This window comes from Callorhinchus milii, unplaced genomic scaffold (genome assembly GCF_018977255.1).
Source record: "Callorhinchus milii isolate IMCB2004 unplaced genomic scaffold, IMCB_Cmil_1.0 Scaffold17, whole genome shotgun sequence".
In the NCBI taxonomy this organism is placed as follows: domain Eukaryota; kingdom Metazoa; phylum Chordata; class Chondrichthyes; order Chimaeriformes; family Callorhinchidae; genus Callorhinchus; species Callorhinchus milii.
The window spans coordinates 10977617-10990997 of NW_024704758.1; the positions used below are offsets into that span (position 1 = coordinate 10977617).

Here is a 13381-nt window from a genome sequence, read left to right on the forward strand (position 1 = left end):
CATGAATAAATGGCATATTTTGGCCTGCTTACAATCATTCAATTATAAATGTTCCAAAGGTTTTACTGCAATGGGCAGCCTGAGTTGATTTATAGCAGAATATACAGCTTGTTCCTGACCACAAAGTGGAACCCAGGACTCTCAAATAGTGTTGCTCGTGTTGGAGATGTCTATTACAAGTTCAAGTGCGTAAAGATATGGGGTAAGTGATAATTCTACAGCTTGACTTTGGTGCTTGAATCATCTCCAATTGTCTGCACTCTAGATTTCACTCTTAGAATAGGTACTAGATACCAATCAGCCTTGCAGATATTTAATGAAGCCACTGTGCCGTTGATCCTTTCCAACTGAACTCTCCTTGGCAGCAATCAGAAGCTAGTTAATGTCCTCCTCCACATAGTTTACAGAATCAAGGCAAAATGTTCAGCGTCTTGATAAAAGCAAGCATCTAATTAATTGTCAAATTCTGAATTCCACTGAACTTTATTAAGGGTTCCTTGCATCTTCCATTTCATGATTTGTTGATTCTAAGCATTTAGGAATTTGTGGGCTTGAAAGGAGCTAACTTCCTTAAGGCTAAAAAAGAGGCAATTAATTAACAGGGCAATTGTGGTAGGATTATTTGCGTTGCACCCTTTCCAGAACTCAGTTTCATTCCTCAATATCAGACTTTCTGTTCACAATGAAAATTCACAACTCCATTCTGTATTAATCTTTTCACACTAATCTTCCCTTTAGTATTTGTGCTGCCTTGGCTGAGATTCTAATGGAACTCTAGAAGGAAGGAGGTACAGAGGAGAGGAAGGGAAGGGACAACCTTGGCAATGTGTAAACCCAAACTATACACCCACAACTAAAATCTTGTAGACATTTTATCCACCTGACTAAAATTTGAAACTTGACGAGGTGTACATTTTCCAGTTAGAAAAAAAGAGCAGACTAGACTTTTTTTCTTCCTTCCCTGAGGCAGATTTTAAAAGTAAGATATCTACATAATTATTACAAATTTGGCATTGTACACGCTTCCGCAATAGAAAGGTTTAACTCTCTTCCATTCATATATCCTAACGTGGAATTTAAACACATTTCCAGAGTGGTACTCTTCTATATCGAATTCAGAATGGAATTTTTGCTTTACTGTGAAAAAGTAACAATTTTCTTATTGAGCTATATTCCCAGAATGAATAGACTCAGACTCAGTTCAATAAATAAAAAATAACAAGTCTAGCTCAGATGTATTGCATCTGATATAGATGTGTTAACTTGTATATACTGAACTGAGTCTGTTGTCTATTTTCAATAGACAGATCTGTCGTTCAAACCTTCTGGACTATTACATCAACTACAATACTGTAACATGATCAACAGACACAATTCATTGCCCCGAGTTAACACAAATTGGTGAAAAATGTAACCTGTATTTCTGGGCCTGAATCCAGGCAGAGAACTTTCATGAAAAAGGTACAGTTCCCCAAAGATACTGGGGATGATGTTTCCATGCCAGAAATACAACTTATATATTTATATATATACACATATATATATAATTAGTGCTGCTAGAAGTTTACTAGAATACATACTGTAATCGGAGAAATGCGAAGTTAATATCATATAAAATTCACACCACATACGGTAAATTGCTAAAAGAGTAAACTAATTTTCAGGCTTGGTTTTGGGATTTTGCCAAATTTGAACTGAAGAAATGTCATTTTCTGACACATGATGGGCAGAGTTTGAAATTCGACTCCACAGGTTTCAACACTCCAGGGTATCATCTTTAAATACGCCAACTGTTTAGGATTCAGATCAGCTTCCCTTACAACAGAGCGGGTTCCAAGAAAAATATACGGATTTAATTGCAAAGCTTTCACTAAACAGCCACAAAGGAGAGTTCAAAGGCAAAACAAGGTGTTTTCTAGCACCTCAGAGTGCTGTAAGGTCTAAAGGTTACTAAAGCAGGAGCCACTGCCCAATAAAAAAGCTGTTTTGAGAGCCTACTCGCAGAGCATATAATGGATCCTTTTACAGCTTTCCTATCACTCTGAGTTATGGTGATGGAGTACATCATCTGCTGTTTACCTTTCCTTTAAGGCAACTAAGCACAACATTTGTATTACTTCTGCGCTTTTAAAATTGCATTGGTAATGAATAATTTCACAATTCTTTGAAAACTAAAATATCTGTTCAAGAGAGATTGGTTTTGTACAGCAAGGATAAAATATGGTTAGGTTCTTGCAGCCCAGTATTGCAATAACTCACGCCCTGCCCTGTGTGCAGTCATGGGCTCAAGAACTTAGCACTGCCAGGCACTCAAATCAGTCAGGCACAATTGTGATAAATCTCTGCGGTTTTCTGACATAATATAAACTAGGAAACTTTGCAACAAGAACTGCATGGGTTAGGATAATAATAATTAATAATCCTTGCATTTGACATAGCACCTTATTACGTCTTCAAGACGTCTCAAAGATGTAAGTTAAAAAGGATGTACGTTAAAAAGCTACTGATACATACAGGAAAGTCAAAGCCCAACTGGTAGGGTGGTCCTACAACAAGACCAACAACTTGCATTTACATAGCACCCTTCATGCTGGATAGCGTCCCGGAGTAGCAGTGGGAAAACTTGACAGACAATGCTTTCAATGGCAATTGTATGCGGTTTTAGCTTGTTAGACTCCAGCAGTACCACAACGCACACTCTGGGGTCCCCAAAACTCGGCTCTTGCAAACCTGCGCCTAATAATTTCTGAAATTAGAAACCAGGATGTGTCCCTCTCGGGAGAGAGAGTCAACACTCCATTCCAATAAATATCTCTGGAATTTCTACATATAGATGGGATGCATGGAACTCTGTTTGGTTTGGATACTCTTAAGCATGACGATGAGTTTCCCCATGTGTCAGACCAACAAAATGAGAAAAGATCCAATTCTTATGCATGATGTATTTTAAATTTATGCTCTAAATTAGTAGCTCTTAGTGAGCTATGCAAAAAAAAGCAATTTTTAAAACAGTTGATAAATCTGTCGTAATTTGGATAATAAAACCATTCACATCTGCAATTAACCGTAATTTTTTTTAACATGGAAAAATCTTCAGCTAAATTGATCTCTTAATTCATTAACATCTGTATCTTTAAACATACAGGACATCCTACAGATGATGTTTTTATCTGGCATTATCAGCCAAACCGATGGGATAACAGCCAGACGCAGGAGGCAAGCAGATGGTATGTTTTATATCATAGGTGATAAGAATGCATGAGAGAAGCTAAACTGGGAGATATCAACTGCAACCTCCCTCATTTCTTACTTTTTGGAAGTTTTAATAGGGAGTTTTTTTCCCGTTCAATCTCTATAATTTACTGTTGGCGAAAACAGCCAACTGCAATAAGCTGGAATGTATTTTTCAAGCACATCAAGGTACAATATGCTTTCAAATTTCCTGACGTCCAGGAGTTGAGGCATATCAATGCAAAACTCACAGAAGCTCTCTTTGCTAACCTCAAGAGATGCAATTTCAACAGAAGCACCATGAAGCCTCTTTGCATCAACACTTTTTCTCCTTGTAGAGAAAGTGGAGCTTTCAAAGCAATAACAGATGTTGTTCAGGTTTAAATACAGCTGGTGGATTTTTTTGTGTAACATTATGCAAACATAAATTATTCCAAACAAAAGGCTCTAATCCATGGAATATATTATTGCCCCACAGCCAACACTCCACTTTTGCATAATATAATTAAGTTAAAGGGCACGAACAGGATTTACTTAACAGTACTTTACTGATGGGAAACTTTAGTTGATTACACTCAAATTATGAAAAGAATGTTAAAAACAAACGTTATCTGGTTATTTGTTGATGTGATATGAGCAGAAGCTTTACTCAATTCTGGTTAGAATTTTGCTGCAAAATTACCCATTTGGTAATAAAGTAAATATACAACCTGAATGTTTCACAGTCAAAGCGAGCGGAAACACAAAATGCTCAAGATGTCCTAAGGAAGTAAAAATAGCCCGTGCCTGATAAGATACCAATCATTTTTCATCCTCTTTTGAAATGGACACTTCTAACTTAGTTCGATAATAAATGCATTACACTACTACACTTTGACTTAAGACCAAAACATTTTCCAAAGCGCCAGTTGAAGATTTATGAAGTACTGTCAGGACGCAATACATCATCCTGGCAGACATGCAAGGTCTGTTTTCAGTCAAAGACAGAAATTCTTGCAATTTCTTACTATTCATCTTTTAAGCAGTCCTTCCCAATTAGTTCTGGATGACGAACAGATTGGCATTAACATGAAACACTTCCACTTGGATATTGTATATCCCCTTTAGTTTTATCAATCCTTTTACATTTTGATTGCACCAATTTTCGCCACTCTCCAGTGTCAGGTAAACATTGCCTCTGGTACCTCGCCCAATCTTGGTTTCTAATTCCGAGCTTCATTCAGTGTTACCTCATTATAGTTTGTGGCTATTAACATACAGTGAAGCCTCTCTTTAAAGCAGGGGTTGGGGTCCATAAAATCCCAACCTATCTTACAACGACATGGCAATAGCCAACAACAACAACTTGCATTTATATAGCACCCGTTACGTTGGGTAGCAGTATCCCGGAGCGCTTGCAGTCGGTTGTACACGGTTTGCTTCCCACGTTGGCCAACTTTCACTTGAAAAAAAATGGACAAACTTCTGTGACAGCAGGTTGCCATCAATGTCACTTACTGTATGGTACACAGAGCGGCATCAGTGACCGCCCAATCAGCTGGAAGTCTGCCATTGTTAGTGCAAGAGTCGGCTGTCATATGGTCAGTTGTACAGATGCACAGTGAATGGGGATCTATACTCTATTAGTATTGTACAAATCAATGAGTTATAACAGGACTACACTGTATTGTGGTTCAGTTTACTATACTCTTTGGGATCTGGAGGATGTAACGTAGGATTATTCAGGCACTTTCTAAGCACTAGAGAGNAAAAAAACAGGTAGTGCATAAACAAATTAAAACAGATCAGTGGATTTCATGGCGGAAGAGGGAGGGGAGAAAAGTAGTTTAAAATGCTTTGCAAAAGTCACCAATATGGAATAAATAATTATTATGGCTACAGATGTCAAATTTATATATGAATCTAATATATGTGCTCCTGTTCTTTCTCAAATCTATCCCATTTATGTGAGAGACACTTTTATGAGCCAGGAGGCAAGGCATAAATGCACTCTTACCTGCCTGACGTGCTGACCAGCAGAGTACATGCCGAATTTTTATTTGTACTGCATTTTATCACTACAAAATGAAGAAATTGAGGGCAGGGGATTTCGGTCAGTCTTTTACATATTTTTATACTGCCTACTTAAGGCTGAGATGGGTCCAGACCAACATAAAACAAGGTACACACATTGCCTCACAGCTACACATGTTTGCACATTGAACAGTAAGCCTCTAATACAGTCATTGGGTAATGCTGGATAATGATGTTACATCGCAGCAATTTTCATGTAATGGTTCTGAACTCTTCTGCATGTGAAACATGCCCGTGTAAAAACTTGCCAACCATTTCTGAGCGCTGAACCCTCTTTAACGTCCAAGGAAAACCAACAGATTCCAACCAGCAAGAACAACTGCAGCATTGGCATGTGTTGGTATCCTGAGCACCAGCAATTACCAAGGCCGGTGTTATGTTTTACATAAATATATACAATTCCAGGGAGAGAATATACGGTCCATTCCAGATAAGGAAACGTCCATATGTAGGCGGGATGAATGGAACTCTCAAGTCTAATTAGGATACTCTTAAGCATGGTGATGGGTTTCTACGTGTGTTAGACACCCGGCTAACCCCCAAAAAATACTGCCACAGGTATTGCTTTAAGTGGGTCAGAGGCTGGAGTGTCGTTGGGTTTACTTAATAGCACAGCCACACGTCAGTACTGGTAGATACTTCAAGGTAAAGACACTAAAAATAGCACTCAAATTTCTACACGTTTGAAAAAGAACCTCTGCTGCTAGACAACCTTTTTAAAAATACGCACAAGCTTCTGACCACAGGGCAATGCAGTCTTCTAGAACAAAGGAAGCCAATAAAGCCAAGAGGGATGTATTATTCATACACATACAACACCACCAGATGCAGGACACATGGGAATGCCGAGGAGAAGAGCCAGAATAGCATCAGTCATAGGACCTCTCCAACATTTGCTGTTTCACATCTACACTAACTATGTCCATCTCGTGAACCAGTACAATCAATACTTGTTACCCTCAATCAACAACAACAACAACTTGACTTACATAGCACCCTCCATGCAGGGTAGCATTTCAGCGCACTTAACAGGGGTGGAGCGTGACTCCAAGCCGGGGGGAGGGGGCCGTGAGCACAGTCGGAGAGGAAAGTTTTTAGGCGGGACCTGAAAGAGGGGAGAGAGGGGGCAAGGCGGAGGGATTGAGGGAGTGTTCCAGAGTTTTGGGGTGTAGTGGCTGAAAGCACGACCTCCGATGGGGGGTTAGGGTGTGAGGGACGAGCAGGAGGCTGGTGCCAGTCGAGCGGATGCGCCGGGTAGTGGGTTGGGGAGTGAGGAGGTCCAAGAGGTTGGGAGGTGTCAGGAAGTGAATGGATTTGAACACGATCAAATATCGGGTGCATCTCTAAATCATCAAGAGCATGCTTCCGTACTTTCAAGAACTATTTATATGGAACACTTCAGCCCATACTGAAGTGATAGAAGCAGTTACCAGCATCAATAATCCTTTAAAAAAAATTAATTAATATTGTCGTGATTGTATTCTCAGGAAGTCAAATTTGTTATTTAGAAGAAAATCAAAAACTCGCTAAATACATGATTTACTGAAGTTCACATTTGGATGTGGTAATATTTTCCTGGCAAATCTGGTCAATATCCTTACACCAAATAGGCAATGGGAAAGGTGCAAGATAACCAACTCGAAGGAATGCACTTACACCCAAAATAGAACAATTACAACAAAAATTAGATCATTTTTCTTATCACCATAATGTAGTCTTTTGAGAGCAGTTCTGCCCAAAGGAAAGGTAGCAACAATATGCCAAAAAATGTTCAATAAATTAGAGAACGATAAAAGTTGCATTTTCATTTTAAAATTGCAAAAAAGTACAAAAGTATAATCAAAGAGAAACAGAATAGGGTCAGGCAAATACCACCAACTTCTGTAATTAATTCTTAATCTGTATAGAACATCAGTGCAAACTAGAACAGGTTTATAGTCGGTCAGTCAATCTTAACAGTTTTCTGTAGGAGGTGTTCTCATCAGTCATTACACTTGCTTAAAAATAATGAGAATGCTCTCAATTCCTCTTTATACCTTGAGATTGTGCCCTTGTCTGACTAACAAATGAACTCCCACTGATGCAAGCTCTGATTTCTGTCAATGAATGGCAGCTTTATCATTGGCCCAGCTCAACTCTGGTGAGCTCCTAGAGTGCTCAACAGTGTGCTCAGCTGCCTATGGCACCATCACAGATATCCAAACAACTAGAAATATACAGCTGGCAAATGAAACACGAAGAGAGACGCTTGTTACAGCTGTTCTTATTTTCCTTAGTGATCCATAGGGAAAAAGGAATAATCCAAAGTGGAGAACGGTTCCACTAGAGGAACAGTGGTGCACTCAAGAGGAAACTTCATTTAGCCCTTTTAGCACAATCTTCAGCAGCATTTTAAGGTTTGAAAGAATTACAATGTATGCATGAAAATGTAGTTCCACAGGTACATTTAAGAAACTGTTAATGATCCATTTTGGAGGCGGCACAAAGTGCGGTGTTCTTCTGTGACGTCCCCGGAAGGTTTCAATAGATTGCTCATTGTTTGCAGGCATAAACAGTTTTAAAAAAATATTATAAATGTTTAATGTACATTAAATTCAAGCAAGAAATAAACAAGAGCATTTAATGTACAATGCAAAATATTAATGGAGAAGGAAGGCTGAATGTGCACACACATGCTCAGGACAATATGAATTTGATCTTCGAATGATGCCATCATATGCCATTTGCAGTTTGTGCATGGATCGGTCAGAATTTCCATTTAAGCACTACTTAATTTAATTTATTTAAGAGCCTAATAATAATCCCTCCAAAAACAATAATAAATTGGTCATTTTCAATCTACGATTGTTTGTGGGACATTGCTGTGCGCAATTGGCTGCCGCGTTCGCCCACAAATATACAGTCAATTCACTTTACAGTGTGTTCTGTGAAGCGCTTTGGGACGTCCTCCCGACGTGAAAAGCACTATATCAAATGTAAGGATTATTATTATTATTACTGTCACAGTAGAGTTTGAGTAATTATCCAGTTCAGATTATTTTAAAAGGAAGACAGCCAATTACTCTGGATATTTTCAGTCATATACATTCCAATGTCAGTTCTCAATGTTTAACCCTTTAAGCATATGCGTTCTTTATTGATTTCAGTGATTAATCTTGAGCAAGTATTAGGCTAAAGAAATTTGACTTTAAACTAAATAGGTTTAAATTTATAAACTGAATAGTCTTATTCCTTAATATGGTGGTGCATGCAGACTCACGGGCATAATCTTCACAGAAAGTATTTGCACTGTCTTACCCGTCTCTGCATATCTTCAATTTGCTGTTGAGGAATGGACTTTAAAATACTGTACATTTCAGAAAGTTTGTCTTCAGGTATCACCACAGATGCTCTGGGAAAATAAAACAAAGACAGGAGTGAACAGTGAGGATAAATATAGCACTCTTACCTCCTTCCCAAGGTAACTCAGTACAGAGCAGCGATTTTACTTGTATGGTCATGATCTATATAGCTCAGCACCACAAAAGACTGTGTCATCACTGAGCCATCAGAGGCTACCCTGAATTACCTGTAAATTTATATTGACCATTTAGAAAAGAGTGAACAAGCTGTGCGATTTATCACAGATTTTTATTCCACCACAATGCTGAAGCAGAATGCCAAACAAACTTAAAGGGGTATGATTAAAAAAAACTCACAATAATTATAAATTTGAGCTTGTGACGGGAATTTGAATTTGGGGTCTGTATAAGTAAGGAAAAGAAACCATTGAAGACATCCGAAATAATTCACTGCACAAGGAACTTTGAGCATCAGCACTGTTTTCAGTAGTGATCAATCAGATGTTTTGATCTATCCACCCTCTGAAGGCTTGAGAAATAACAGATGTTTTATTTTTTGGCCCTTCACAGGTTTGGTGACAAAACTACTAATGCATTACTATTAATACTAATTAATTAATGCATTAATACTATTAATATTATTGTATTACTTAATTACAAATGTGGGGGGAGACGCAATAGAATTAAATATCAGTACGGATCAGAGGCACAGAATGTAAAGTTAAATTTAAACAAAATATTTTTTCTGAGAGGTTTAAATCCAAGGTTCTTGGCCAATCAAATCCTTATAGGTTTTTGTGAATATTTAAAAATAAATGCCCAAGTACAATTTTCAGTCAAGGTCATTACTGTATAATTAAAAGGTTCCACTGTAGATGCTGTGAAATGGTTAGCAAAGGGCTCACAGACCAAAATAATTCCTTTTGCTACTCATTCTTATTTCACGATAAATAGATCTTTTTTTATTATCAACAACAAGTAGTTCCCTCACCTCTACCTCACCCCTCCCCCATGCTCGGGTCCCAACCCCTGACTGTCTGGCGCTTTGGGACGTCCTCCTGTCTCAAGACCCTTCTCTTCGATCGTGCCTTCGGTCGCCCTCCCACCTCTCTCCCTTCCCCCAAATCTACCCCACGGCTCGGGTCCCGACCCCTGACTGTCCAGAGCTTTGGGATGTCCTCCTGACGTGAAAGGCGCTCTATAAATGTAATTGTGTTGTTGTTGTTGTAGTACATACCTTTTCCAATCTAATACTTCTGAAAATGGGAGGATATAAGAATCGGCAACAATGACAGGAATACATCCCGCTTGAAGGACCTCACTTATAATAATAATAATCCTTGCATTTGATATAGCGCTTTTCACGTCGGGAGGACGTCCCAAAGCGCTTCACAGAACACACTGTAAAGTGAACTGACTGTATGTTTGTGGGCGAACGCGGCAGCCGATGGCGCACAGCAATGTCCCACAAACAGTCGTGGATTGAAAATGACCAATTTTATTATTGTTTTTGGTTTGGGACGATCTTCAGGAGGCACAGGGAAATTGGGAAATGAAGGTGTGCGGCAATATGGATAGAAGACACAATTACAGCAGCAGAAAGAAAGGATTTCAGTAAGGGTGATCGGGCCGTGGAAACACTGTGGGTAGAATTAAGGAAAAGCAAACGACGTAAGTCTGGTGGGCGTTGTCAAAAGACCTCCAGAGAGTAGTGACGTAGCGGGGGATGTATAAATTAGAAAACTTCTGCTGTTAACTTAGTGCTGCTTGCCCAAGCCGTGCGCCACGTAACACAATGCAGAATGTAGCGTCCTGTTGTTAACAATACAAATAAAATTACTCTTAAAACTTCTTCGAGCTTTATTGAAGCTATTGCTGTGTAAAAGAAACAACATCTGGCAGCCTCAAAAGATTTCAAAGAACCTGGAAGATCCTGACAAATTCACCATCAATTTCCAAACAAGAAATAGCTCAATAAACCAGGAATTGAGGAGCTCAGAGGATATCATAAACCACATTTTTTGAGCCAATGGACATAAGCAAAGCATTCTGTGATATAATTCTCTTGAACAAAAAAGACCTCCTACTGCCCAATAAACTCTCATCAACAGCTCAGCCTGCAAGATTGCATCCAATACGTGAGCAGGGGATTAATAATTGTGATATTACCACCAAGTTCTACATTATATGTAGCCAATTACCAGAAACTCACAATCAGTATACCATATAATAACACCCTGCAATTTTAGAAAAGGTTAAAGTGGTAGAAATTTAACTGGTGCTTTCCACTTTCTTAGACTAACAGTCCTCAGTGTGCAGTGTGCACAATGTGAAACCCCAATAATGCACTACTAGATTGCTAATCAACTTGAACAGCAATGATTGGAACAATAAATCATTCAAACAATAGCTTTTGGAATCAAGTGGAGTTGAACAATAACAATCCACTCTAAATATGAAAATCACCTTGTCCCAAATGGTTTAAAATAAACACTTCCAAAAGGCATGGAATAATACAGCAGTGATTTTATTTTCACACTGAACACAACACACAGAATGAAAACAGATGTCGGTAAAATATACCCCTGTGGTTTTCGTGCATGTGTGTTTGCCTTCTAATTACTTGAACTATAAATGGGCGTTTACTTAAATTATTAAATCACTGTCCAAGTCTGACTAATACAAAGAACCACCTCGGTCTTAATCCAAGTTTTTCTGTACAAAATGCTGTTCAGTGGAGGTTTCCAATTGTGTGAAACCACATTCGCAGTACACAGTTAAAACTACCTTCCAAACACACAAAGCAGTTCCATCAGTTAACTCTTCAGGTAAGGGAAGAATTGTGTTCAAAACAATAATGCTAGTGTTTAACATTACTTGAAAAGCTTCTGAAATGTGGGTGGCTATTTATTTTCTAAATATAGCTTCTAAAATCTGAGCAATGCTCACACAAGTCCCCAAATGAAAAGACATTGATCCACAAATTTACGATCGAACAATGATGGGGATAGTGTGGCAACAAACTGGAGCTTAATTTATTTTATGGATGTCAGTATACATGTTTAACTGCAGGTTAAGTGTTCAAATTATTTTTGAAGTTGCCCCTTTTTGCAATGAGGCCAACCACCCTGAAATAACAATGCCAGGCAAAAAGCTTGACCCAGTGTTTCATTTCAGATTAATTTGCAGAGAAGGCCAAAAAAAGGAATATTTTTATCAATTTAAAAAGCAGACACAAATATGGACTGGAATACTGGACCAGATCTAAATTCTGGAGGTTTATTAGAAAAAGATCAGTTTGGAAAAAAACGGCTGCAGTGCACAGACACGATAGCCCAAATGTCCTCCTTCTGTGCAGAAAATATCTGTTTCCGTTTCCTTGGCCTTCTGTCAAATGAGACAGCAACGCTCAGTGACTAAGGCATGTAGTTTATCATCCTCCCAGCTGGCACTGACTGAAGACAGCAGAATGGGTAGTTTTCATGTCACAAGCTTCTTGTCCCAGAAAGACAACAGTTCAAATTAAGTTTACATCACTTTGTGCACCTTCAGATATAATTCCCATGCTTAAACTGAAGGATTATAAGGTGCTCCAGTACACTGGGTCCCATCTGGATACCAAGGGAACATCCTTAGCTGAGCTCCACTATTTAAGGTGGACTGACCTGATGATAAAGTTGCTGCACATAGTTTGATCTTCATATGTAGGAGAGAACCTGAGGAATTCCACACATAGTAAGATCCTCCTTATCTAGACAGCAAATCGCTTCCATCTGCTATTTTCCCATCTGTCTTTTTGCAAAATTTGTAGTAGTGTTCGACTTTGCGGACCGAGGCAACCATTTCGGTAACCATGCTATGAGCTGAAGTTTACAGAACTCTCCTTTAAAAGAGCTTATTGCACAATATAAAATCAAAACATGCTTTTGGCATACACAAGCATTAATGTTTAAGAGGACCAAAGACACCCACTCATGTCAAATTGCAACCTTCCCAAAGTAGCAATAATTCACATTCGCAGACTGGTGAGACTCAATTCCTGATTTTCTGCTCTTTCTGAGCGAGCGAATGACATGGACGCTTGTGTGAATGGACTGGGTAAACCTTCAAGCGTTTAGTTATCAAATCTGAACTCATTAGGTAGGTTTTGAGCTATTAAAGTCAACTTTTAAATAACATTGGTTATAGGATACCAAGTTGAAAATTGTTTTAAAAAAAGTGACTAAGTAGAAACCAAGTTCTTGAATATCTTGAACCCAGGAGACAGAAACAGCTAATCAGATCACAGACCGACATTCCCTCCCCTGATGTCACCAAAGACACATGCTGCTTTCAATCAAGAGACAATTTGGGAACTATTGTGGATTCAACAATAATCTGTGCAGTGTCAGAGTTGAAATCCCTGGCAAATAGTCATAATAATAAAACAATGCCAGGCAGAAAAAGCTTGATCTAAGTCAAAACTCCAGCTGAAATCTAAGTTATGTAAAGCAGCATTTCAACTGATGATTCTGTCCTCCAATAAGTAAATACCTGTAGGATCTGTGGGTAGTCAAAGACTTGATTTTTATGGCAGCGCTTCCTTGTGGAAGGAACGCCCTCTGACAAGTTGGTACATTTGTCCAGGATTAGCAGGGAATCTCCATGTTCTGCTTCCATTGCCTCCAGCTCAGAGCGGTATTCCGAATGGATAGCCATTTGTGCAGACAAGATAAAATACATCCTAAAACTGCAGA

The 13381-nt window shown here is 38.8% G+C and overlaps 1 protein-coding gene across 2 annotated transcripts in view; it reads right to left on the reverse strand.

Annotated features, from left to right (window-relative positions):
- Positions 1–13381, reverse strand: part of ext2 (exostosin glycosyltransferase 2) — a 54736-nt gene that overhangs the window by 24129 nt on the left and 17226 nt on the right. For both annotated transcript variants that reach the window (XM_042341372.1, XM_042341373.1), the window contains exons 5-8: positions 13179–13374; positions 10402–10457; positions 9883–9966; positions 8602–8695 (exon numbers count right to left, since the gene is read on the reverse strand). In XM_042341372.1, the coding sequence (XP_042197306.1) occupies positions 8602–8695; positions 9883–9966; positions 10402–10457; positions 13179–13374 (430 nt within the window). The remainder of the gene's footprint in view (positions 1–8601; positions 8696–9882; positions 9967–10401; positions 10458–13178; positions 13375–13381) is intronic.